General features: G+C 43.1%; 2 protein-coding genes and 1 long non-coding RNA gene across 6 annotated transcripts in view; 2 read left to right on the top strand and 1 right to left on the bottom strand.

Moving 5' to 3' along the window:
* LOC106611412 (bifunctional epoxide hydrolase 2) overlaps positions 1-17,662 on the top strand; it is a 21,660-nt gene extending 3,998 nt beyond the window's left edge. For 2 of the 3 annotated variants that reach the window (XM_014211598.2, XM_045723699.1), the window contains 17 exons: positions 481-640; positions 736-926; positions 3,091-3,213; positions 4,370-4,441; positions 4,767-4,862; positions 4,966-5,044; positions 6,671-6,705; positions 6,798-6,824; positions 7,018-7,103; positions 9,530-9,641; positions 12,398-12,472; positions 12,604-12,646; positions 12,862-12,964; positions 13,055-13,124; positions 13,202-13,282; positions 13,362-13,420; positions 13,750-17,662. In XM_014211598.2, coding sequence (XP_014067073.1) covers positions 481-640; positions 736-926; positions 3,091-3,213; positions 4,370-4,441; positions 4,767-4,862; positions 4,966-5,044; positions 6,671-6,705; positions 6,798-6,824; positions 7,018-7,103; positions 9,530-9,641; positions 12,398-12,472; positions 12,604-12,646; positions 12,862-12,964; positions 13,055-13,124; positions 13,202-13,282; positions 13,362-13,420; positions 13,750-13,831 — 1,494 coding nt within the window. In that variant the 3' untranslated portion in view covers positions 13,832-17,662. The remainder of the gene's footprint in view (positions 1-480; positions 641-735; positions 927-3,090; positions 3,214-4,369; positions 4,442-4,766; positions 4,863-4,965; positions 5,045-6,670; positions 6,706-6,797; positions 6,825-7,017; positions 7,104-9,529; positions 9,642-12,397; positions 12,473-12,603; positions 12,647-12,861; positions 12,965-13,054; positions 13,125-13,201; positions 13,283-13,361; positions 13,421-13,749) is intronic. The other variant, XM_045723698.1, reaches the window with a different exon arrangement.
* On the top strand, positions 7,280-9,102 carry LOC123744627 (uncharacterized). Its single transcript, XR_006771002.1, has 2 exons — positions 7,280-7,484; positions 8,924-9,102. It is a non-coding gene; the product is annotated as an uncharacterized lncRNA (long non-coding RNA).
* Positions 15,811-25,036, bottom strand: LOC106611413 (phospholipase A and acyltransferase 1-like). 2 transcript variants are annotated; one of them, XM_045723700.1, is made up of 5 exons: positions 24,773-25,036; positions 21,968-22,097; positions 16,691-16,779; positions 16,379-16,543; positions 15,811-16,152 (listed from the first exon to the last, which is right to left on the bottom strand). In XM_045723700.1, the coding sequence occupies exons 1-5, from the start codon at positions 24,779-24,781 to the stop codon at positions 16,066-16,068; spliced, it is 480 nt and encodes a 159-aa protein (XP_045579656.1). In that variant the 5' UTR covers positions 24,782-25,036; the 3' UTR covers positions 15,811-16,065. The 2 variants fall into 2 exon arrangements, with proteins under 2 accessions (XP_045579656.1, XP_045579657.1); XM_045723701.1 differs by having other exon boundaries at positions 15,811-16,131; positions 24,773-24,929.

The following is a 25,036-nucleotide window of genomic DNA, read 5'->3' as shown; positions in this document are numbered from 1 at the left end:
CCAAGCTGGTAACTCTAAAAGTTCAAGAGCTTGATTTTATTTAACTAGGCAAGTCAGTTAAGAACAAATTCTTATTTACCATGACGTCCTAGGAACAGTGGGTTAACTGCCTTGTTCAGGGGAAGAACAACAGATTTTTACCTTGTCAGCTCTGGGATTTGACCTAGCAACCTTTTGGTTATTGGTCCAACACTCTAACCACCAGGCTACCTGCACCTTCAACATTGGCTCCTCAATGACCCTAGAACTGGTACAAACATGACACAGCAGAAATAGTTTAGTCTATGTATATTATAATCCATGGAAATGGGTCTTCTATTGAAATGAGTTCCTTCCTTTGAAATGTGTTCCTTCTATTGAAATGTGTTCCTTCTATAGAAATGGGCCTTCCATGGAAATTCTTGCATCACCTTACATGACATGTGACAACAAGTCATTGTGTGTTTGTGTGTGTGTGTGTGTGTGTGTGTGTGTGTGTAGATGATCCCAGAGCTTGATGCAGAGTGTATGAGTGCAGCATCAGATCAGAAGGTCAGTCTTCCTGCTGGCTTCTCTGTTAAGAGCCTGTTGGAGGAACTCAGAGACTCAACCACTGTCAACAAACACATTCTGCAGACCGTAGCTACGCTCCGCAGACAAGGTAACACACACACACACACACACACCTGACACAGAGTTCACATTGTACAGTCTAAGGTCACATGCCAAGTCCCGCTTCCTTGTGATGTCTGTCAGGGTTATTGACAGGTGTGTTGGCCAACCAGTGGGTGGATGACAGTGGGAGTGGAGATAGCTCTGGCCGGCTCCTCTCTCTGCTGGGCGGCCATTTTGATGTGGTACTACAGTCCTGTCGTACAGGCCTCAGGGTCCCAGAGACCGACCTGTTCACCTCCGCTCTCACACAGCTGGGAGTGCCTCCGAAACAGGTATACACACACACACACACACACACACACACTACAGCGCACACACACACTGCGTCCATACACACACAGACACACTAAGGCCTAACGGCAGTTCTCCCAGAGAGGTAGAGGTGACCTGTCTGTCTGTAAAGGCTGTTCTGCTGATCTCAGCACATATGATAACTTTATTAAGAGTCAAATTAAAATGGCATCAATAACATTTGATCCTATTTGCAACGATATCCTGATATCAATGCCTTGGGAGTCACAGCTTCCACCTCTCATGGAAAAAGTTGTTACATTCCTTACATGCACATTCCTAAAACCTCCATTTATACATATCAGTTTACAACGTTTACACATGGCACTAGAAATCCTTATCTGACCTCCCTGTGTAGAGTTGCTCTCAGCTATTGTGTCATTAACAACAGGAAGTTATCTGTGTAACAGAGTTCAGAATGTGTTGTAAGCTCACTCCACAGCTAACTTGAAATGTTGCCAATGGTGCTATCGAATTCGAATCCTTTTCTATAGCTCAACTGGTTTGTATGTTGTCAAGCGGGTAGACACCTGTGTGTTTGTACGTTGTCAAGCGGGTGGTCATCTGCGTGTTTGTACGTTGTCAAGCGGGTGGTCACCTGTGTGTTTGTACGTTGTCAAGCGGGTGGTCACCTGCGTGTTTGTACGTTGTCAAGCGGGTAGACACCTGTGTGTTTGTACGTTGTCAAGCGGGTGGTCACCTGCGTGTTTGTACGTTGTCAAGCGGGTAGACACCTGCGTGTTTGTACATTGTCAAGCGGGTGGTCACCTGCGTGTTTGTACGTTGTCAAGCGGGTAGACACCTGTGTGTTTGTACGTTGTCAAGCGGGTGGTCAACTGCGTGTTTGTACGTTGTCAAGCGGGTGGTCACCTGTGTGTTTGTACATTGTCAAGCGGGTGGTCACCTGTGTGTTTGTACGTTGTCAAGCGGGTGGTCACCTGTGTGTTTGTACGTTGTCAAGCGGGTGGTCACCTGTGTTGGCGAGGTAGAGGACCTTGGCTCAAGCCCAGTCAGAGGCGGGTTCAGGGAGGCAGGGCCATTTACAGTGTGGTCAGACATTGGGGATAGTTATAATGAGAGAAGGAAGTATGAGAACTAACACATTTCCTGCAATTCTACACATTTTGCCGATGCCGCATTCTCGTGACCGATGCCGCGTTCTCGTGCTGTTAAAGTTATTGGCAGCTCCTAGTCCCCATTGTTGTTACAACTCGGAATTTCGTGACGTTTCGCCACTGACCTTGAACCTTTTCAACCAAAAGATTGACAATTACAACTTTATCAATATGGAGAATGTAGCTAGTTTGACCTTACGTTAATGTTAATCAAGCTAGCAATAGTAGCCAGCTTAGCAATTTTAGCCAGCTTAGCAATAGTAGCCAGTTTAGCAATAGTAGCCAGCTTAGCAATAGTAGCCAGTTTAGCAATAGTAGCCAGCTTAGCAATAGTAGCCAGCTTAGCAATAGTAGCCAGCTTTGGGCTCCCGAGTGGCGCAGCGGTCTAAGGCACTGCATCTCATTGCAAGAGGTGTTAACACAGTCCCTGGTTAGAATCCAGGCTGTATCACATCCGGCTGTGATTGGTAGTCCCATAGGGTGGTACACAATTGGCCCAGCGTATTGGTTGAAGAATTGTTCTGACTTCAAAAGCACGTGAACACAATCATGTCGGACTTATGAATTTCCAGTTTCCCAGAAGCACATAAAGCCACCCTTACGCCATTTTAATGATATCTGAGTGAGGGTGACTAACAAAATCAATGGGTGCCCCCTGGAGGTCAGGGCACATGCTCTGTCTGCGTGCCCGGTCAGTATTTGGCCATGATTAATACAAGTTTAGATTTGGCAAATTGGCTAACTTGCTAATCTAAAACATGTTAGCTGACATGGCTAATTGAGTTACTGTCAGTGACTGACACAACAAGATAAAAAAAATAGCTGATGCACAACAAAATTTCGAACTTCTAACTCTCAATTCTAAAAAATAAAAAAAACTCATTTTTTTGGAGGGGGGTTTCAGGGGCCCCCTAGTGGCCTGGCGCCCTATGAAACCGCTTATGTCGCTTATGCCTGGAGCCGGCCCTGGTCTCTCGTCTGTGTTCCGGGTGTTGTGAGTGGACAGCTGACCTGTCAGTCTGTATTTCAGGCTCTGTGGTTGGGTGATGATGAGGAGGGGGTGGGAGCAGCAGAGGCAGTAGGGATGACAGCTGTTCTGGTGAAGGACCTGCCGGAAGCTCTGAAACAAGTAGAGACCTTCACTGGAGCACAGGTAACACACACACAATGATATGTTGTAACTTTTCTTGTCCGTCACAATGTCTGTGAGAATGTGATGGTTATTTTTCAGATTTAAAGTAAACGTGTCATTGTTGACTTCCCTGATACATTAGCCAGCTGCAGGATTCCAAACCCTTTTTAACCTCTATGGGCTAGGTGGGACGCTTGCGTCCCACCTACTCAACAGCCAGTGTAATCCCGTGGCGCGTTATTCAAATTCCTCAAAAATGCAAAAACTTCAATTTTTCAAACATTTTACACCATTTTAAAGACAAGACTCTCGTTAATCTAACCACACTGTGCTAGCATATAATGTCACATAAACCCAAACCACAGCTAAATGCAGCACTAACCTTTGATGATCTTCATCAGATGACACCCCTAGGACATTATGTTATACAATACATGCATGTTCAATCAAGTTCATATTTATATCAAAAACCAGCTTTTTACATTAGCATGTGACTAGCATGTGACTAGCATTCCCACCGAACACTGCCGGTGAATTTACTAAATTACTCACGATAAACGTTCACAAAAAGCATAACAATTATTTTAAGAATTATAGATACAGAACTCCTCTATGCACTCGATATGTCCGATTTTAAAATAGCTTTTCGGTGAAAGCACATTTTGCAATATTCTCAGTAAATAGCCCGGCATCACAGGGCTAGCTATTTAGACACCCAGCAAGTTTAGCACTCACCAAAGTCAGATTTACTATAAGAAAAATGTTATTACCTTTGCTGTCTTCGTCAGAATGCACTCCCAGGACTTCTACTTCAATAACAAATGTTGGTTTGGTTCAAAATAATCCATAGTTATATCCAAATAGCGGCGTTTTGTTCGTGCGTTCAAGACACTATCCGAAAGGGTAAATAAGGGTGACGAGCATGGCGCAATTCGTGACAAAAAAAATCTTTAAAAAATTAAGTCTTGTATTTCAAATGTTATGGTGATTTCAGGAAACTCCGTTCTGAGGGCTGATTAGCAGATAGATAATATCCCCGTTTAGGTCTATAATTTAAAGTTGCTCTGGGAATCAATCAAGTAGCCTATTATTCAATGTTGGTTTTGTTATGGAGGAGTGTGTGTGTGTGTGTGTGTGTGTGTGTGTGTGTGTGTGTGTGTGTGTGTGTGTTTTCCAGGTCGTAACAGGGGAAAGCTACCCAGCCTCTTGCAACCCAGAGGAGGTCTCTCATGGATATATCACCATCAAGGTAACAACACAATGCTGCATGTAGCAGAAAGCGTATACATGGTTACACAATGGTATTACTTTATTGAAGAACTCACCCCCCCCCTCTCTCTCTGTCTCTCTGTCTCTTTCTCTGTCTCTCTCTCTCTGTCTCTCTGTCTCTCTCTCTGTCTCTGTGTCTCTCTGTCTCTGTGTCTCTCTGTCTCTGTCTCTCTCTCTGTCTCTCTCTGTGTCTCTCTGTGTTTCTCTCTGTCTCTCTCTGTCTCTCTGTCTCTCTGTCTCTCTCTCTCTCTCTCTGTCTCGCTCTCTCTCTCTCTGTCTCTGTCTCTCTCTGTCTCTCTCTCTAGCCCAGGGTAAAGCTGCACTATGTGGAGATGGGGACGGGGCCTCCAGTCATGTTGTGTCATGGCTTCCCTGAGAGCTGGTACTCATGGAGATACCAGGTACACACACACACACATATACACACACACACATATACACACACACACGCGACTTCTCACTCCCACACCTCTCTCTCTCTCTCTCTCTCTCTCGCTCTCTCAGATTCCAGCTCTAGCTGATGCAGGGTTTAGAGTCTTATCTCTGGACATGAAGGGCTATGGAGATTCTACAGCTCCACCAGGTTAGAGTGTGTGTCAACATTGTCTATATGTATATAGTGAATTGAATTATGACGGTTAAATTTGGGCATTAATTCCTAAGGGTTAAGGTAAGGGATAGGGTTGGATCTAAACAATATATAATGAGTGCCTGGCACTGGGATTGAACAAGGGACCTTCGGAGCCGGAGATCGCGGCTTTACACCGACCCGGATCTTGGATCTGGAGTGACCTGACTGGAGTGACCTGACTGGAGTAGGGTCTAGAGTGACCTGACTGGAGTAGGATCTGGAGTGACCTGACTGGAGTGACCTGACTGGAGTAGGGTCTAGAGTGACCTGACTGGAGTAGGGTCTGGAGTGACCTGACTGGAGTGACCTGGCTGGAGTGACCTCACTGGAGTGACCTGTCTGGAGTGACCTGACTGGAGTGACCTGACTGGAGTAGGGTCTGGAGTGACCTGGCTGGAGTGACCTGACTGGAGTAGGGTCTGGAGTGACCTGGCTGGAGTGACCTGGCTGGAGTAGGGTCTGGAGTTACCTGACTGGAGTGACCTGACTGGAGTAGGGTCTGGAGTGACCTGACTGGAGTAGGGTCTGGAGTGACCTGACTGGAGTGACCTGGCTGGAGTAGGGTCTGGAGTGACCTGACTGGAGTGACCTGGCTGGAGTGACCTGACTGGAGTAGGGTCTGGAGTGACCTGACTGGAGTGACCTGACTGGAGTGACCTGACTGGAGTAGGGTCTGGAGTGACCTGGCTGGAGTAGGGTCTAGAGTGACCTGTCTGGAGTGACCTGACTGAACACCCATCTTTATGAGAAGTGCTGTGTGTGGCACCTTCCTTCCTTATTTATACCCTCAATCTTTCCTTTCTCACGCTAGAGAAGTACAGTTATGTGACTGTAGAAACGTACAGGGTTTACTGACAGTCTCGTTACATGGTTTTACAGTTTTAAGTTTAGTCTGCTGTCAGTTGAACAGTTTAAAGCCTGGTTTCTCCATCTCCCTGCTGTTAGTTGAACAGTTTAAAGCCTGGTTTCTCCATCTCCCTGCTGTTAGTTGAACAGTTTAAAGCCTGGTTTCTCTGTCTCCCTGCTGTTAGTTGAACAGTTTAAAGCCTGGTTTCTCCGTCTCCCTGCTGTTAGTTGAACAGTTTAAAGCCTGGTTTCTCCATCTCCCTGCTGTTAGTTGAACAGTTTAAAGCCTGGTTTCTCCATCTCCCTGCTGTTAGTTGAACAGTTTAAAGCCTGGTTTCTCTGTCTCCCTGCTGTTAGTTGAACAGTTTAAAGCCTGGTTTCTCCATCTCCCTGCTGTTAGTTGAACAGTTTAAAGCCTGGTTTCTCCGTCTCCCTGCTGTTAGTTGAACAGTTTAAAGCCTGGTTTCTCCGTCTCCCTGCTGTTAGTTGAACAGTTTAAAGCCTGGTTTCACCATCTCCCTGCTGTTAGTTGAACCGTTTAAAGCCTGGTTTCAGCATCTCCCTGCTGTTAGTTGAACAGTTTAAAGCCTGGTTTCTCCATCTCCCTGCTGTTGGGGGACTGTAGTGTCAAACACAATAGGAACACCATCATTATTACAGACCAAGATTGATTTATTCAATTTCAATAACACTCTCTCTTCCTCTTTCCTCTCCCACACGTTCTCTCTCTAGACATAGAGGAGTACTCACAGGAACAAATCTGCCAGGTAAAGGACACGCTTACATACGAACAAAACATCCTCTGTCTATCCTTGACATGATTGTAATGGTTTTCTGTATGTTCTTATCTCTGTTGTAGGATCTTGTGACTTTCATGGATAAAATGGTGAGTCCACTCCCAATAATCAGCCCTGTATGGTAAGCTATCAGGGTGAAGTATTAGTCGCCACATGGGCGGTGTGATGCAACAGGAAGAGCTCAACGCTTCCTTTAACACCCTCTCTCTCGCTCTGTCTCTCTCTCGCTCTGTCTCTCTCTTTCTCTCGCTCTGTCTCTCTCTGTCTCGCTCTGTCTCTCAGGGTATTCCCCAGGTGACTCTGGTTGGTCATGATTGGGGTGGTGTTGTGGTCTGGAACATGGCCCGGTGTCATCCAGAGAGAGTCAGGTAAATTAAGGGGCCTACACACCTTACACAAACGGAGTATGGGAATGTCGTTTTGCGGCATAAAATGGGCGTAGTCCTGCTACAGAGATCTTTTTTTTATTCCTCTCAAATATTGTTACAGACTGCACAATTCCTTCCGCGGGGGCTGGGGCGGGGCAGCGGTGGGGGCGGGGTCAGCGTTGAGTATGAAGCTTTGTATTTTATCACCAAACTCGCTTTGGTTGAAAATGGAACTTCTAAACGAAGGTATTCTGTTTAGTATTAATGATTAACTACCTAAAAACAGCCTCAAGCCATGCGATTTTTCTCTGTTAGCAAAAATGATTTCATTCTATTTTTTAGCTAATATGGGGGGGTGGGGCGAATACATTCAAGCAGCATGTTAAACCTCTTGGGGCTAGGTGGGACGCTAGCGTGCCACCTGTGGTGCACTCCATCAACAGCAGGTGCATTTCAAGAGCGGCAAATTTGAATCCAAATAAATGTCAAAATTCAAATTTTTCAAAAATACAACTATGTTACACCATTTGAAAGATAAACATCTCCTTAATCTAACCACGTTTTACGATTTCAAAAAGGTTTTACGGCGAAAGCATAAATTTAGAGTATGTTAGGACAGTACATTTACAAGAGTTGTGTGTAATGTTTTGTCAAGTCAAAGACAGGGTCACCAAAACCATAAAACCAGCTAAAATGATACACTAACCTTTTACAATCTCCATCAGATGACACTCCTAGGACATTATGTTAGACAATGCATGCATTTTTAGTTCTATCAAGTTCATATTTATATACAAAAACAGCGTTTTACTATGGCATTGATGTTGAGGAAATCGTTTCCCTCCAATAACCGGCAGTCAAGTCAGCGTCACAAATTAAATAATTAAAATTAGAAAACATTGGTAAAATATTATATTGTCATTTAAAGAATTATAGATTTACATCTTTTGAACGCAATCAACTTGCCAGATTTAAAAATAACCTTACTGGGAAATCACACTTTGCAATAATCTGAGCACTGTGCCCAGAAAAATACGCGTTGCGATACAGACTAGACGTCATGTTGGGGAGATCTAAAATCGAAAATACTATGTAAATAATCCATTACCTTTGATTCTCTTCATCAGATGTCACTTCCAGGTATCACAGGTCCATAACGAATGTAGTTTTGTTCAAAAAAGCTCATCATTTATGTCCAAAAATCTCCGTCTCGTTAGCACATGATGTAAGCCAGCCGGACTTCTCGTCATGAACGAGGGGAAAAAATATATTTCCGTTCGTTCAAACATGTCAAACGTTGTATAGCATAAATCATTAGGGCCTTTTTTAACCAGAACATGAATAATATTCAAGGTGGACGAATGCATAGCCTTTTATAACGTATTGGAACGAGGGTACCCAACATGAAGTAGCGCGCCAGGTGTCTAATGGGACATCACCGTTCCATGGCTCTTGTTCGGTCAGATCTCCCTCCAGAAGACTCAAAACACTTTGTAAAGGCTGGTGACATCTAGTGGAAGCAATAGGAAGTGCCAAAATATTCCTAAACCCCTGTGTTTTTCAATGGGAGAGGTTTAAAGTCAATACAACACATCAGGTATCCACTTCCTGTCAGAAAATGTCTCAGGGTTTTGCCTGCCAAATGAGTTCTGTTATACTCACAGACACCATTCAAACAGTTTTGGAAACTTTAGAGTGTTTTCTATCCATATATAATAAGTATATGCATATTCTAGTTACTGGGTAGGATTAGTAACCAGATTAAATCGGGTACATTTTTTTTATCCAGACGTGCAAATGCTGCCCCCTAGACCCAACAGGTTAAACTGCGATAATGTTGTAGGTTACACTGGCAAGTATACAAATATTTACCAGGGCATATTATTACATTTATAAATGGGATTATTTCACATGGGGGAGATGTGGGGAAACTAAAAGGCTAGTTTGCTTGCAGTTTTTAGCCAGCTAGCTAGCAAGCTGCTAGCGGAATAGCCTACAGCCAACAGCCAGGCACCAAACAAGGTCATGTAAAACAAACCTAAACTTGTAGCTATTATTCAATAGGCATTTGGTTTTCACTGAAATTAGCTAACAGTGGTGATGTTTTTGACCTGATTCGTATTTGCTTTTACCACAAATGGGAAGACATCAGGAAAATCTCTGCTGTCACGACCTTGTGTATGTTGCTATTGGGGGGGTTTAGGAACACATGGACCGGCAAGGCTATTATGTTACAAAAGGAATACGTTGCTCCCCCCCCAAAAAAATCTGATTACACCCAAGAGCACACACACGTGTAGGTAGATCTACACACGTTAAGTATGTGGAAACCTTAACACACACACACACACTCCCTGAGACGGTAAAGTGAAGAATTAAACCAATACCTGGTGTGTGTGTGTGTGTGTGTGTGTGTGTGTGTGCAGAGCGGTAGCTTCTCTGAACACCCCTCTGTTTCCTGTGGACCCCTCCAAGGATCCAATGGACTTCCTGAAGACTGTGCCAATCTTTGACTACCAGCTCTACTTCCAGGACCCTGTAAGTGTGTGTGTGGAACGGAGGAGGGGAACAGAGGGGGAGAGGAAATTTACTCTATTGTCTCCCTACTGTACTGTACCATATTCATCCACTATGCGTCAGTACAACAGCTTTGGTAGCCAAGTCACCCTGTATAGAAGTCAGTATTCAACGTCCATCCATGTCTGAGCATGTCGGGGGCGACAGTGAGCGCTGTTGTTACCTGTTACCTTTTCAAGTCGGTTTGAGTTTTGCCAGAGTGTTGTGGAAAGGGATGGATGAAACATGGCAAACGTCTAATTTTTGATGTGAGACTGTGAAAGCTGGTTGGGCTTTGGTTCCAGTTTTTCACAAGTCCTCAATTAATTGTTGCTAGTACTAAATGATCCTCCAATTACTCAAGTTGCTTTTGTTTACATTGAGAGAGAACATAGTCAATGTAGCTAGCTAGCGAGAGTTTGTTGCTAGCTAGTAGCAACACGGCAGTATAGCAGCTTGCATTGCTTTTAACGGAAGGATTTCCTCAATACCGGCCGCCTGGCGGCACTATCGGACGCCTGGCGGCAATACAGGACGCCTGGCAGCAATATCGGACACCTGGCGGCAATACCGGACGCCTGGCGGCAATACCGGACGCCTGATGGCTATAGTATAGCAGGGCCGTAACTCCTCTACAGGGTGTACTGTAACAGAGACCTTTCCTTATGTAACTCCTCTACAGGGTGTACTGTAACAGAGACCTTTCCTTATGTAACTCCTCTACAGGGTGTACTGTAACAGAGACCTTTCCTTATGTAACTCCTCTACAGGGTGTACTGTAACAGAGACCTTTCCTTATGTAACTCCTCTACAGGGTGTAACAGAGACCTTTCCTTATGTAACTCCTCTACAGGGTGTAACAGAGACCTTTCCTTATGTAACTCCTCTACAGGGTGTAACAGAGACCTTTCCTTATGTAACTACTCTACAGGGTGTAACAGAGACCTTTCCTTATGTAACTCCTCTACAGGGTGTAACAGAGACCTTTCCTTATGTAACTCCTCTACAGGGTGTACTGTAACAGAGACCTTTCCTTATGTAACTCCTCTACAGGGTGTACTGTAACAGAGACCTTTCCTTATGTAACTCCTCTACAGGGTGTAACAGAGACCTTTCCTTATGTAACTCCTCTACAGGGTGTAACAGAGACCTTTCCTTATGTAACTCCTCTACAGGGTGTAACAGAGACCTTTCCTTATGTAACTCATCTACAGGGTGTACTGTAACATAGACCTTTCCTTATGTAACTCCTCTACAGGGTGTAACAGAGACCTTTCCTTATGGAACTCCTCTACAGGGTGTAACAGAGACCTTTCCTTATGTAACTCCTCTACAGGGTGTAACAGAGACCTTTCCTTATGTAACTCCTCTACAGGGTGTAACAGAGACCTTTCCTTATGTAACTCCTCTACAGGGTGTAACAGAGACCTTTCCTTATGTAACTCCTCTACAGGGTGTAACAGAGACCTTTCCTTATGTAACTCCTCTACAGGGTGTAACAGAGACCTTTCCTTATGTAACTCCTCTACAGGGTGTAACAGAGACCTTTCCTTATGTAACTCCTCTACAGGGTGTAACAGAGACCTTTCCTTATGTAACTCCTCTACAGGGTGTAACAGAGACCTTTCCTTATGTAACTCCTCTACAGGGTGTAACAGAGACCTTTCCTTATGTAACTCCTCTACAGGGTGTAACAGAGACCTTTCCTTATGTAACTCCTCTACAGGGTGTAACAGAGACCTTTCCTTATGTAACTCCTCTACAGGGTGTAACAGAGACCTTTCCTTATGTAACTCCTCTACAGGGTGTACACAGAGACCTTTCCTTATGTAACTCCTCTACAGGGTGTACTGTAACAGAGACCTTTCCTTATGTAACTCCTCTACAGGGTGTACTGTAACAGAGACCTTTCCTTATGTAACTCCTCTACAGGGTGTAACAGAGACCTTTCCTTATGTAACTCCTCTACAGGGTGTAACAGAGACCTTTCCTTATGTAACTCCTCTACAGGGTGTAACAGAGACCTTTCCTTATGTAACTCATCTACAGGGTGTACTGTAACATAGACCTTTCCTTATGTAACTCCTCTACAGGGTGTAACAGAGACCTTTCCTTATGTAACTCCTCTACAGGGTGTACTACAGAGACCTTTCCTTATGTAACTCCTCTACAGGGTGTAACAGAGACCTTTCCTTATGTAACTCCTCTACAGGGTGTACTTAACAGAGACCTTTCCTTATGTAACTCCTCTACAGGGTGTAACAGAGACCTTTCCTTATGTAACTCCTCTACAGGGTGTACTGTAACAGAGACCTTTCCTTATGTAACTCCTCTACAGGGTGTAACAGAGACCTTTCCTTATGTAACTCCTCTACAGGGTGTAACAGAGACCTTTCCTTATGTAACTCCTCTACAGGGTGTAACAGAGACCTTTCCTTATGTAACTCCTCTACAGGGTGTAACAGAGACCTTTCCTTATGTAACTCCTCTACAGGGTGTACTGTAACAGAGACCTTTCCTTATGTAACTCCTCTACAGGGTGTAACAGAGACCTTTCCTTATGTAACTCCTCTACAGGGTGTAACAGAGACCTTTCCTTATGTAACTCCTCTACAGGGTGTACTGTAACAGAGACCTTTCCTTATGTAACTCCTCTACAGGGTGTAACAGAGACCTTTCCTTATGTAACTCCTCTACAGGGTGTAACAGAGACCTTTCCTTATGTAACTCATCTACAGGGTGTAGCTGAGACTGAGATGGAGAAAGACCTGGCACGGACCTTCAAGATCTTCTTCCATGGCAGTGGAGATAAGGTGACACACACACACACACACACACGTGTACACACACACGCAGACACACACACACACACACACACACACACACACACACACACACACACACACTCTCTCTTGTGAATGATCTCTGTTGTGTTGTTCTCCAGGATAATGTTCCTGAGATCAACACTGCTGGAGTTTGTGCCAGAGGTGAGTCTGGAAGTCAAACCAACGTTATGATTGGAGGCTTGGGGCTGAAGGGTTGACCTATGGTATTCAACTAACCAACTGACTGGATGGACAATACTGTGCTGTAAAACTTGTGCAACATAGTACATTGCTGTCAATCAATCAATCTTCACACTGCAGACTACACAGTGTGTGTGTGTGTGTGTGTGTGTGTGTGTGTGTGTGTGTGTGTGTAGGTGGTCTGTTCGTAGGACTACCAGACGAGATACCCAGGAGTTCTATCCTCAGTGAGACTGCTCTTCAGTTCTACATCACTCAGTTCAAAGACAAGGGATTCAGGTACACACACACACACACACACACACACACACACACACACACACAATGGCAGAAGCAGGAGGAGAGTGACCGAGTGTTGTGTTTTTCCAGAGGGCCGTTGAACTGGTACCGTAATGTTGTGAGCAACTGGAAATGGCTATGTTCCCGACCCAGGGCTAAGGTAGGGGTGTGTGTGATATCTTAACACAGTTACAGTATATGTTGACGAATTTCCGGAGGTTTCCTGTGTTTGTGTAGCTCTTGATGCCAGCTCTCATGGTGACAGCTGGTAAAGATCCTGTCCTGCTGCCTGTCTTCTCCAAGGGAATGGAAAACATGGTGAGACCACACACACACATTTATACACACATGTATACATGTAATAGACACATGTGACTGTGACATCTCTGTGTGTCAGATCCCCAACCTAACAAGAGGACACATCGAAGAATGTGGACACTGGACCCAGATGGAAAGGTGAGTCCCAGTGTGTGTGTGTGTGTGTGTGTGTGTTTGTCCTTGCACAGACCAATGGAGGGGAGGCTGACCGTGTGAACTCTGCAGTCAGCGCCTGTTAGTCACCAGAATGACCTCTGATCTAAAACCCTGCTGAGGGAGACAGGTCAGGTAGAGGTAAAAGGTCATAGGGTCACTGCTGCTCTGCTCTGCAGTCTAAGGAAGTTGGTGTTTTTTTTTGTGGTATAAACTGTGTACAGTGTACTGGATGAAGGAGTTGTGTATATTGGCTGACATACTATATTTAGCATAACGTGTGTGTTTGTGTGTGTGTGTGTGGTTTTTTTTAGGCCGTCTGAGCTGAACACTATTCTGATCTCCTGGCTGAAAGACACTCACAGCACTGGGGTTGCCGTGACACCCAAGCTGTGATCAGTTACCAGGACAACATATTCCTTTTACGGCACTTTGTAGTGAACTGTTGGAATCATCTGATAATTCAGAATAATTTCTAAAACTGTATGATGCCCTTTTTAAAACCTGAAACATTTTTCTCTTCTAAAGACACACACGCTGCACAAATAGGCTGTACCAACAGCCACGACACCTCCAGCATGGTGTCTCAAAACGTCCCTTTTTGAGACATTTCATGAGAAAGTGCGATCACCTATATGTTGAGTGTACAAAATATAAAGGACACCTGCTCTTTCCATGATTAGGCCCTATTCTATACTTGCATTGCTTGCTGTTTGGGGTTTTAGGCTGGGTTTCTGTACAGCACTTTGTGGCATCAGCTGATGTAAGAAGGGCTTTATAAATACATTTGATTTGAATTTGATTTGACTTGACTAGTGTTACTATTGAATGTCGATTATGTCATTATTACCCCAGCATGTCTGTTTTTCCAGTGGACGATTCAGACGGGATTAGTTTTACCAAACTGCCTCTGTAGTAATAATACTTTTTCCCCTCATTCACATTTGACTGTTATGACGGAAGCCTGGAGGCTCTTCTAGGTCGTGAAGATATTTTAAATGTCTAGGGATCAACCAGCTCTGTCTGACAATAGTATACAGTATAACAGGTGGAGCACCCAGTTTGGGTAAGAACACGAGAACAAATTGATGCTTAAAACAAAGTGCTATGCAGGTACCCTACAGATTAATGATTTGTTTTGTTAAATAGCAAATATCCTAGTGCCATTACATTTAAGTCATTTAGCAGACGCTCTCATCCAGAGCGACTTACAAATTGGTGCATTCACCTTATGATATCCAGTGGAACAACCACTTTACAATAGTGCATCTAAATATTTTGTATTTTGCCAATGAACTGATACATTGCCAAATCCGTCTGGTAATTAAATGTCTGCAGGTTACAGTTCATTCTTCTTATTGATATGCATTATTATTTTACATTTCTCCCAACTGAAGGCCATTAGCCCAATATTAGGCAATCCCTAGATATTTGAAATATCTTCACGACCTAGAAGATCCTCAAGGCTTCCGTCATAACGGTCAATTAGGGGGGAAACAAAATAATTACAGGGGTAGTTTGGTAAAACTAGTCCCGTCTGAATCGTCCACTGGAAAAACAGACATGCTGGGGTAATAATGACATACCTGACTTTCTATAGTAACACTAGTCCTCTACGAATAGGGTTAAAGAAGGATTTTTTAAGCCTTGAGACAATTGAGACACGGATTGTGTATGTGTGTCATTCAGAGGGTGAATGGACAAGACATAAGATTCAAGTGCCTTTAAACGGGGTATGGTAGTAGGTGCCAGGCGCACCGGTTTGTGTCAAGAACTGCAAGAGAGGAGAGAGAGTGGAGGAAGAGGAGAGAGTGGAGGAAGAGGAGAGAGTGGAGGAAGAGGAGAGAGTGGAGGAAGAGGAGAGAGTGGAGGAAGAGGAGGGAGTGGAGGAAGAGGAGAGAGTGGAGGAGGGAGAGTGTATCATCAAACAGCTTTCCTCTGTAATGCTGTACACACATTCACACAATAGAAGAAAGCACTTCGGAGATAAAATTATGTTTCTAAGTAAATGCTTTCCTTCAATGTACCGCGCCTTTTCATTCCCCAGAACACAAGCACAAAGAGCAGATTCATGTTTTCTCTATCGTTTCATGTCCGACATCACCATAACAACAATATGAGATTGAATTCAGGGCTCTATTCAATCCGCATCGTGGAAGTACAGCGTGATTGAAATGTGAAGGCAATGTTCCCGCGTTAGTGGAGACTGCATTCACGGTAAACACTGCATATGTCAGCACATTCACAAATTACCTTCACATTTCTGTAACGCTTTGGCAATACAGATTGAATAGTGCCCACGTCCCTTAAACTGAAGTAAAACCCTCACCCCTCCCTTCTCTCTCGCTCTCTCTGAGACACACAGAATAATGGGAAAGTGTTTTACTGTATTTTATTGATGTGTGTATATATATATATAAAAAAATACAATGTTCAATGTAACCCTGAATGTAAAAACTCAAATAGAAATATTCATGATCTTATATCAGAATCCTACACTGACTATGGAGTTACATTTAAGAGATGTACTGTTATGATTCTCCTTGTTGTACCTCGTCAGTAGATATCTAGAGGGAATTAAACTGTAGGCAGTGCTCCAATCTAGAACACAGGCACGGTCGTCGTCGTGGTTACAGCTTCTTCTTCTCAAACGGCTTCTTCCAGGTGGGCAGGATCTGGGCGTAGACCTTTTCAATCTGTAACCAATCACAACAGATCTTCACAATTACATTACATTTTAGTCATTTAGCAGACGCTCAATTCCAGAGCGACTTACAGTAGTGAATGCATACATTTCATACATTTTTTGTACTGGTCCCCCGTGGGAATCGAACTCACAACCCTGGCGTTGCAAACACCATGCTCTACCAACTGAGCCACACAGGAATCTACAACCAATCACATCAGACATTTACACACGCACTCACCACACCTACCCCTTACCTGGGTGGACTTCTTGAGTCCGTATCTGAAGAGCGTGGCCTGGTGTTCAGAGTTATGAAACAGGATGTCGAAGGTGACGTCTCTACCTATCATGTCGTCTATAGCAGGCTTCACCAGAGAGTAGAAGTCCCTGGGAGGATGGACCTCATCCAGCAAGTTCCTCACCTACACACATTCACATAGAGGAGCTATAACCTCGACCTACACACACAGAGGAGCTATAACATTCACACAGAGGAGCTATAACCTCGACCTACACACACACAGTAAATATTTGGATTATTATAGTTTGCGTCTGAGTGAGTGTGTTACCTTGTATCTCCGTCCCACTAGCTCCACTGGGTCTAGTTTGACCTCTGACCTCAGGGCTCGACCAAATAGCAGCAGCTTCGTCTCCGAGTCTACACACAGTCGGTGGTCAGTACAGCAAAACGAGTGTGTGTGTACACGTTTTACTATACTTGTCATTACTTTAAAGAAAAAATAATATATATTTTACCTTTATTTAACTAGGCAAGTCAGTTAAGAACAAATTCTTATTTTCAATGACGGCCTAGGAACAGTGGGTTAACTGCCTTGTTCAGGGGCAGAAGGACAGATTTTTACCTTGTCAGCTTGGGGATTCGATCTAGCAACCTTTCGGTTACTGCCGCCCAGGTAGCCTAGTGGTTAGACTTGAAGTCCTCACAAGAATAGTAAAAAGTCCAATTTAGGCTTTGGAGTTACGGAATCAATTGTTGGTCCCCAAAAAGTCCTCACAAGTATAGTAACACAAAAACGAAAACAATTGCAAATTGTTGTGGACCTGTAAACAGATCGTTTGAATTCAACAATGTTTTGCGTCAACTTTCCTCGAACCTAAACACTGCCCGCAGATTCTGAACCCGGTTACCAGGTTACCACTGTAGTTGTCTTTTCTTCGAGAGTAGACAATGTTTATGAATTCGTGGGCAGTGTAGATAATTTAGGGGCCTCAATTATAAACCATTACTTGACGTGAGAATGTGCTTGCCACCCCACAAACCTGCGATCCATGCGTACGCATATCTGGTAGCAGTTGAAATATTGTATTGTATTACTGGAAAGTAAGTATGTTGTGCAAATGGGGGATATGATGTAAAGCTTAATACCCCCCAGTAAATGATATTAACAAGAATGCTGCCATTTGCTGTTAGTGAGAATTTAAAATAATTTGACATGAGAACCATTTTCCTATGTATATTATCTTCATAACCATTGCAGAATAAATTCCTCACCTTTTCTGAATGTGATGGTTTCATAGGTCTACGACGTCCCGTCTCTCATTTAATTGGACCCACTTTACAGTAGTAAATAGATCAACTACTTCAAGTATTTTGCTCTGTGCTTTCCGATCCGGAGTGCAGTATAAAAGTATACCTTTTATACTGACGGTTCACCTTTTCCATTTAAGTTTTTTTTAGGCTATGTCTGAAAAACTTACTGTATGTTGAAATGTCTCAGGTGAACAATATTTAATTTACGATACACAATACATAGTCTATTTTCATAACCATTACAGAATAAATTCAATTCTTTACCACCTTTTCTGGCCATGACGGTTCATATTCCAGAATAAGCTTTAGCCTACAACAAATTCAGGCAGGTCACCCATGATACAAGTCAGTATTCGACGCCCATCCATGTGTGAGGATGTCGGAAGATGACGTGGAAACCGGCCACTAGGGGCAGCAGTGAACGCTGTTACCTTCAAGTAGATTTCAACGTTGTGGACAGAGATGGCGGATGGGCGATAAACATCTGCCTCTGAATCTAAAGGTTGCATGTTTGAATCCAGTGATATAAAGTTGTTTTGACCCGTACCTTAACCATTCAGAGTTAATGCCTAACCTTAACCATTCAGAGTTAATGCCTAACCTTAAGAATTCTGAGTAAATGCCTAAACTTAAACATGAAAAAATGTGACATTTGGAACAACTTCTAAATTTGGCATTTGAGAAACATGAATGAACGTCTAATTCTGACAGAGCTTGAAGAACAAATTACCATGACACATCTCTCATTTAATTGAGCCTATACATATTTTGCTCTATACATCTGAAAGTGTTTATAGGGTAATATTCATTACAATGTTAAACATGGACAGTTGATATTTTTCTTTGAAGTGTGTAGGCTATTGCTAAATGAAGCCTACTGAGTTGACATACAGTAGGCTTCTAGACAATGTTTCAGAATTTGCGGGCAGTGCAGCATATTTAGGTTTGGGAAAACGTAAATGCAAAACATGATTGAAATCAAATGATCTGTTTACAGGTAAACACCACTTTTTTTTTTTTTACTGCAAATAAAGCAAATGTATTTGTAAAAGTTTTAAACATTCTGCCAACAGACATTTAATCAAGATTGCCATTGCTCCTTATTTTAGTAACTTCCCTGGTCTTATTCCAATACTTCCACGGTATACAGCAAATAAGGGTGTAATATTGTCACCACAATGGGCATTTTTCAGGCAGAGTTTTAATACTCGTTCACGCGTGCAGTTTCAGGACAGGTCAGATTTTTATTGGGAAAAACGCGCATGTACTGTGTGCGACAAGTTTATCAATCTTTTTGTACATAGTGTTTTCAGAAATGGCGCATGCAGATATTTTGTGTCAAATGTACGCAGCGGTTCTAAATGAGGCCCCTGATCTTCAGGGGGGCCCCCTAATGATTTTGTTAGTCACTCTCACTCAGATATATTAACAAAAATGACGCCTGGAGAGGAAGGCAGATGTATCTCATGATAAATTGTAGACTACACTATCTACTTAGAGAGTTTTCACCTGTATTTTTCGTAGCTGTTTACATATCACCACAGTCAGAGTCTGGCACTAAGACAGCATTGAATGAGCTGTATTCTGCCATAAGCAAACAAGAAAAGGCTCACCCAGAGGGGGCGCTCCTAGTGGCCGGGGACTTTAATGCAGGGAAACTTAAAACAGTTTCACCTCATTTCTATCAGCATGTTAAATGTGCAACCAGAGGATTTATTTTAGACCACCTTTACTCCACACAGAGACGCGTACAAAGCTCTCTCTCGCCCTCCATTTGGGGAATCTGACCATAACTCTATCCTCCTGATTCCTGCTTACAAGCAAAAATTAAAGCAGGAAGCACCAGTGACTAGATCAATAAAAAAGTGGTCAGATGAAGCAGAGGCTAAGCTACAGGATTGTTTTGCTAGCACAGACTGGATTATGTTCCGGGATTCCTCCGATGGCATTGAGGAGTACACCACATCTGTCATTGGCTTCATCAAGTGTATCGATGACGTCATCCCCACAGTGACCGTACGTACATACCCCAACCAGAAGCCATGGATTACCGGCAACATCCGCACTGAGCTAAAGGCTAGAGCTGTCTCTTTCAAGGAGAGGGACTCTAACCCGGAAGCTTATAAGAAATCCCGCTATGCCCTCAGACGAACCATCAAAACAGGCAAAGTGTCAATACAGGACTAAGATCGAATCGTACTACACCGACTCCGACACTCGTTGGATGTGGTAGGGCTTGCAAACCATTACAGACTACAAAGGGAAGCACAGCCGAGAGCTGCCCAGTGATACAAGCCTACCAGACGAGCTGAACAACTTCTATGCTCGCTTCAAGGCAAATAACACTGAAACATGCACGAGAGCACCAGCTGTTCTCGAAGACTGTGTGATCACGCTGTGTGATCACGCTCTCCGCAGCCGGACCTTTAAACAGGTCAACATTCACAAGGCTGCAGGGCCAGTCGGACTACCAGGATGTGTACTCCGAGCATGCGCTGACCAACTGGCAAATGTCTTCCCTGACATTTTCAACCTGTCCCTGACCGAGTCTGTAATACCAACATGTTTTAAGCAGACCATCATTGTGCCTGTGCCTAAGAACACTAAGGTAACCTGCCTAAATAACTACCGACCCGTAGCACTCACGTTTGAAAGGCTGGTCATGGCTCACATCAACACCATTATACCAGAAACCCTAGACCCACTCCAATTTGCATACCACCCCAACAGATCCACAGATGATGCAATCTCTTGCACTCCACACTGCCCTTTCCCACCTGGACAAAAGGAACACCTATGTGAGAATGCAATTCATTGACTACAGCCGAGTGTTCAACACTAGTGTGCTCTCAAAGCTCATCAATAAGCTAAGGACCCTGAGACTAAACACCTCCCTCTGCAACTGGATCCTGGACTTCCCGACTGCCCGCCCCCAGGAGGTAAGGGTAGGTAATAACACATCCCCCACGCTGATCCTCAACACAGGGGCCCCTCAGGGGTCCCTCAGGGGTGTGTGCTCAGGCCTCTCCTGTACGCCCTGTTCACTCATGACGGCACGGCCAGGCGCGACTCCAACACCATCATTAAGTTTGCCGATGACACAACAGTGGTAGACGTGATCACCGACAACGACGAGACAGACTATAGGGAGACTGAAAAGACTTGGCATGGGTCCTCAGATCCTCAAAAGGTTCTACAGCTGCACCATCAAGAGCATCCTGACTGGTTGCATCACTGCCTGGCATGGCAAATGCTCTGCCTCCGACCACAAGGCACTACAGAGGGTAGTGCAAACGGCCCAGTACATCACTGGAGCCAAGCTTCCTGCCATCCAGGAACTCTATACCAGACGGTGTCAGAGGAAGGCCCTAAAAATTGCCAAATACTCCAGCCACCCTAGTCATAGACTGTTCTCTCTGCTACTTCGCGGCAAGCAGTACCGGAGTGCCAAGTCTAGGTCCAAGAGTCTTGTAAACAGCTTCTACTACGAAGCCATAAGACTCATGAACATCTAATCAAATGACTACCAAGACTATTTGTATCGCTCCCCCCCGCCTCTTTTACACCGCTGCTACTCTCCATTGTTATCATCTATGCATAGTCACTTTAATAACTTTACCTACATGTAAATGTTACCTCAACGAACCGGTGCCTCCGCACATTGACTCTGTACCGGTAGCCCCCTGTATATCGTCTGGCTATTGTTATTTTACCACTGCTCTTTAATTACTTGTTACTTTTATTTCTTATTCTTATCCATATATAGAGATTTTTTTAACTGCATTGCTGTTTAAGAGTTTGTAAGTAAGCATTTCACTGAAAGGTCTACACCTGTTGTATTCAGAATTTCACTGTAAGGTCTACACCTGCGCATGTGACTAATAAAATATGTTTTGAAAATGGCAGTCATGGCAAAATTTGTAGAATTGCAGGAAAATAGCTCTAAAACCCGCACAACTTTTCCCCAACCAATGTCAAAATGTGTAGAATTGCTGGAAATTAGCTGTAAAACTTCAACAACAACAAAAAAGTTCTGTAAAGCAAACTTTTTTGTTAACCTTTGTTTACAAAATATATAACAGATCCCTCTGTATGTATTTAATAGTTTTTCATCCCGGTGCTGAGTTGATGTGTAGTGGCTAATCTGTGTTTGTATATCGGTGAATGAAGCTACAACAACCAAAGAGATAATGGCTGGGAGGGGGGTAGCTCACTAAAACTCGAAACCCTGGTTACGGCCCTGTGTGTGTGTGTGTGTGTGTGTGTGTGTGTGTGTGTGTGTGTGGACACAGACCTCTGCAGGTAAGATGTGCTACGTAGGGCACTCCATCCCTCTCTCCGTAATAAATTCCAAAATGGGAGAAGTATTTATTCAGAGGAAACTCCAGGATGTCCCCTGGGAACGGCTTCGGATGGGAACTCCCCTACAAGGCGAGAGAAACTGGGACTGAGACATGGTTACACACACACACACACACACACACACACACACACACACACACACACACACACACACACACACACACACACACACACACACACACACACACACACACCCCCCCCAAACTCAGAACCAAACCCCCACTACAGTTCTTGTGTTGATATAAAGTGTTAGTTGCTAGTGCTACAGTAATGGTCTTTCCTCTAAAGTCATTATAGAATCAGTCTAATATATATATGAATCATGATAACAAACACTACAATAATGTCTCATCACATAACAATCCTAGCTCAATAGCCAATAATGTAGCTGCAAGCAGCAATGAACAGGGTTCACAGGATGACAGAAAGGACACGAGAGCAGTTGGATAACAAAGCAAGGACTATCCTGTAGTAACTATCTTCCTTTATGTGCAATCAGTGAAAGCATTACCATGTTTATCTCTCAGTAACACAAGGACGACGCATGTGAAGTTTGGTCTTTGGATGCAGCAGGTAATCATTCGTAGGGCTCCATTTTAACAAACCTAACACAATGGTAAATCGTAGCGCTGGAGCTAGGGCTATAGGTTCGGGGGTGTGTTAGAAATATGTTTTTTTGCTATTTTCACTGTGGGCATTATGAGCGCAATAGCTGGAGGTGGCACGAAAGGGCTGTGTTTTGATAAATATATTATAGGTGTGACGAGGGCTTGGCCACTCATTGGCCACTCAACACGCTGCATGCCGTTGTCTCAAGTTCTGTAGGTTATTAGCAGTATTTGCGTTGTCATCAACCCGGGGCCATGGAATATCTTCTACCTAGTCCATTGTGGATTGATACAGTTTGGTTGATACAGTTCTTTAAATAAGATAGGCTACAGCAATTTACATTTACATTACATTTAAGTCATTACAAATTGGTGCATTCACCTTATGATATCCAGTGGAACAACCACTTTACAATAGTGCATCTAAATCTTTTAAGGGGGGGGTGGGGGGGTAGAAGGATTACTTTATCCTATCCTAGGTATTCCTTAAAGAGGTGGGGTTTCAGGTGTCTCCGGAAGGTGGTGATTGACTCCGCTGTCCTGGCGTCGTGAGGGAGCTTGTTCCACCATTGGGGTGCCAGAGCAGCGAACAGTTTTGACTGGGCTGAGCGGGAACTGTGCTTCCTCAGAGGTAGGGGGTAGGCAATGAGTAGTAGCAACAGTAAAAAAATAAGATAATCCATTGTTTTCTCTACAGGTTTGGAATGTTGACAGCCAACATTGTTGCAATTGGCTTACAATCTATGTTTAGGACGAGACAGACTTCATGACCAAAATTATCCTATTTAGACTTTGTAGTACATTTTTACACTAGAATAAAAGTTTGTTGACTCACATCAATGCCACAACAGGCCTTTTTAAAATGAGAAGTAGATTTTTAGGAACAGTCGCTCTTTTACATCTAACATTCATTTTCATGAGACAAAGTCCACTTGATCGATAGTTATTGATCTAATATTTTATGGTGCCACTGCCACTTTCTGCATAATAACGTATTTGCTAGCATCTACTGGTATAGTGTGCCCATCTTTGAATGCATCAACATTTTTTTCTCAAACTCTTTAGGGACAATTGTAATGAGTCCAAAGACCAAATTTGCTGTGAATCTGACTTTTAGTCCATGAGAATAATTTGGGGGAGTATTTTAAGCATTAGCTTTAAATAATCAAAAAGTGAATTGTTAACAGTTATTCCTTTTAAGATATCAATGCCAAACTTGGGAGTGGATTTACAAATTATTTCCTGATTGATAAATAACTCAGACATCTCTTAACCAATCCCTTAGCCTTGCTCAAACTAAGTTAAGATGTACAATTGGCCTACATACTTAATTTGATGTTTTGGGGATTTATGGTTCATGACATTTTTTTTAAAGGTTTTCCAATATCTGCAATATAAAGGAAAAATCTATCCTGACGGACATTATGAGTCATTGAGGCAAATTTATTCAGCACGAGGAAAGACACCTGAATACAAAGTTTCAGCGCCACCTACAGCCAATCAGTGCCATTATTTTAGACCAAGTTGCTCATGGCTTCTAGTTTCTGGGTGCCAAATTACAAAATAAAGTTACCAATCTATGCTTGAGTTATTTGACCATGTCAAGGAAGAAAAAAATAATCAAAGAATAACAATAGGTTTCACAGATTTGCTGTGAACCCCTAATAATGTCCAATCATATGATATGATTAAGTATCCTACCAGGTAGTAATGATCAGATAATATAACAATGATTAAATATAATCCTACCAGGTAGTAATGATCAGATAATAACAATATGATTCAATATAATCCTACCAGGTAGTAATGATCACATAATATAACAATATGATTAAGTATAATCCTACCAGGTAGTAATGATCAGATAATATAACAATATGATTAAGTATCCTACCAGGTATTAATGACCAGATAATATAACAATATGATTAAGTATCCTACCAGGTATTAATGACCAGATAATATAACAATATGATTAAGTATCCTACCAGGTATTAATGACCAGATAATATAACAATATGATTAAGTATCCTACCAGGTATTAATGACCAGATAATATAACAATATGATTAAGTATCCTACCAGGTATTAATGACCAGATAATATAACAATATGATTAAGTATCCTACCAGCCCCATGGGTGTTGGTGTTTCTCTTCTGTGTGCTTTGAAACTCCAGTCACAGACACACACTTTAGAGAGAAACTGAGAAATGCATGCATAGATGATCTGATCTACTGTCTTAATAATATCACAGTCATGTTTTGCATAAGGGAGCGTGATAATATGACCCCTTCAATCAGGAAACACCTGTCGACATAGCCTCACACCCTAAAAACTATAGAGAAAGATATCAGATGGATTACAAGCGTTACACATTACACCCAAACCACT

Source organism: Salmo salar, chromosome ssa09 (assembly GCF_905237065.1).
Source record: "Salmo salar chromosome ssa09, Ssal_v3.1, whole genome shotgun sequence".
Classification (NCBI taxonomy): domain Eukaryota; kingdom Metazoa; phylum Chordata; class Actinopteri; order Salmoniformes; family Salmonidae; genus Salmo; species Salmo salar.
Note: the sequence above shows the minus strand (reverse complement) of the source record. Positions and strands in the feature narration are given on the sequence as shown.

Coding starts and splice junctions, on each gene's coding strand:
- LOC106611413 (XM_045723700.1), bottom strand. Junction 16,780..21,967: donor AGCACATCTTACCTGCAGAG/GTCTGTGTCCAC, acceptor GACTGTGTGTAG/ACTCGGAGACGAAGCTGCTG. Junction 16,544..16,690: donor TAGTGGGACGGAGATACAAG/GTAACACACTCA, acceptor GAATGTGTGTAG/GTGAGGAACTTGCTGGATGA.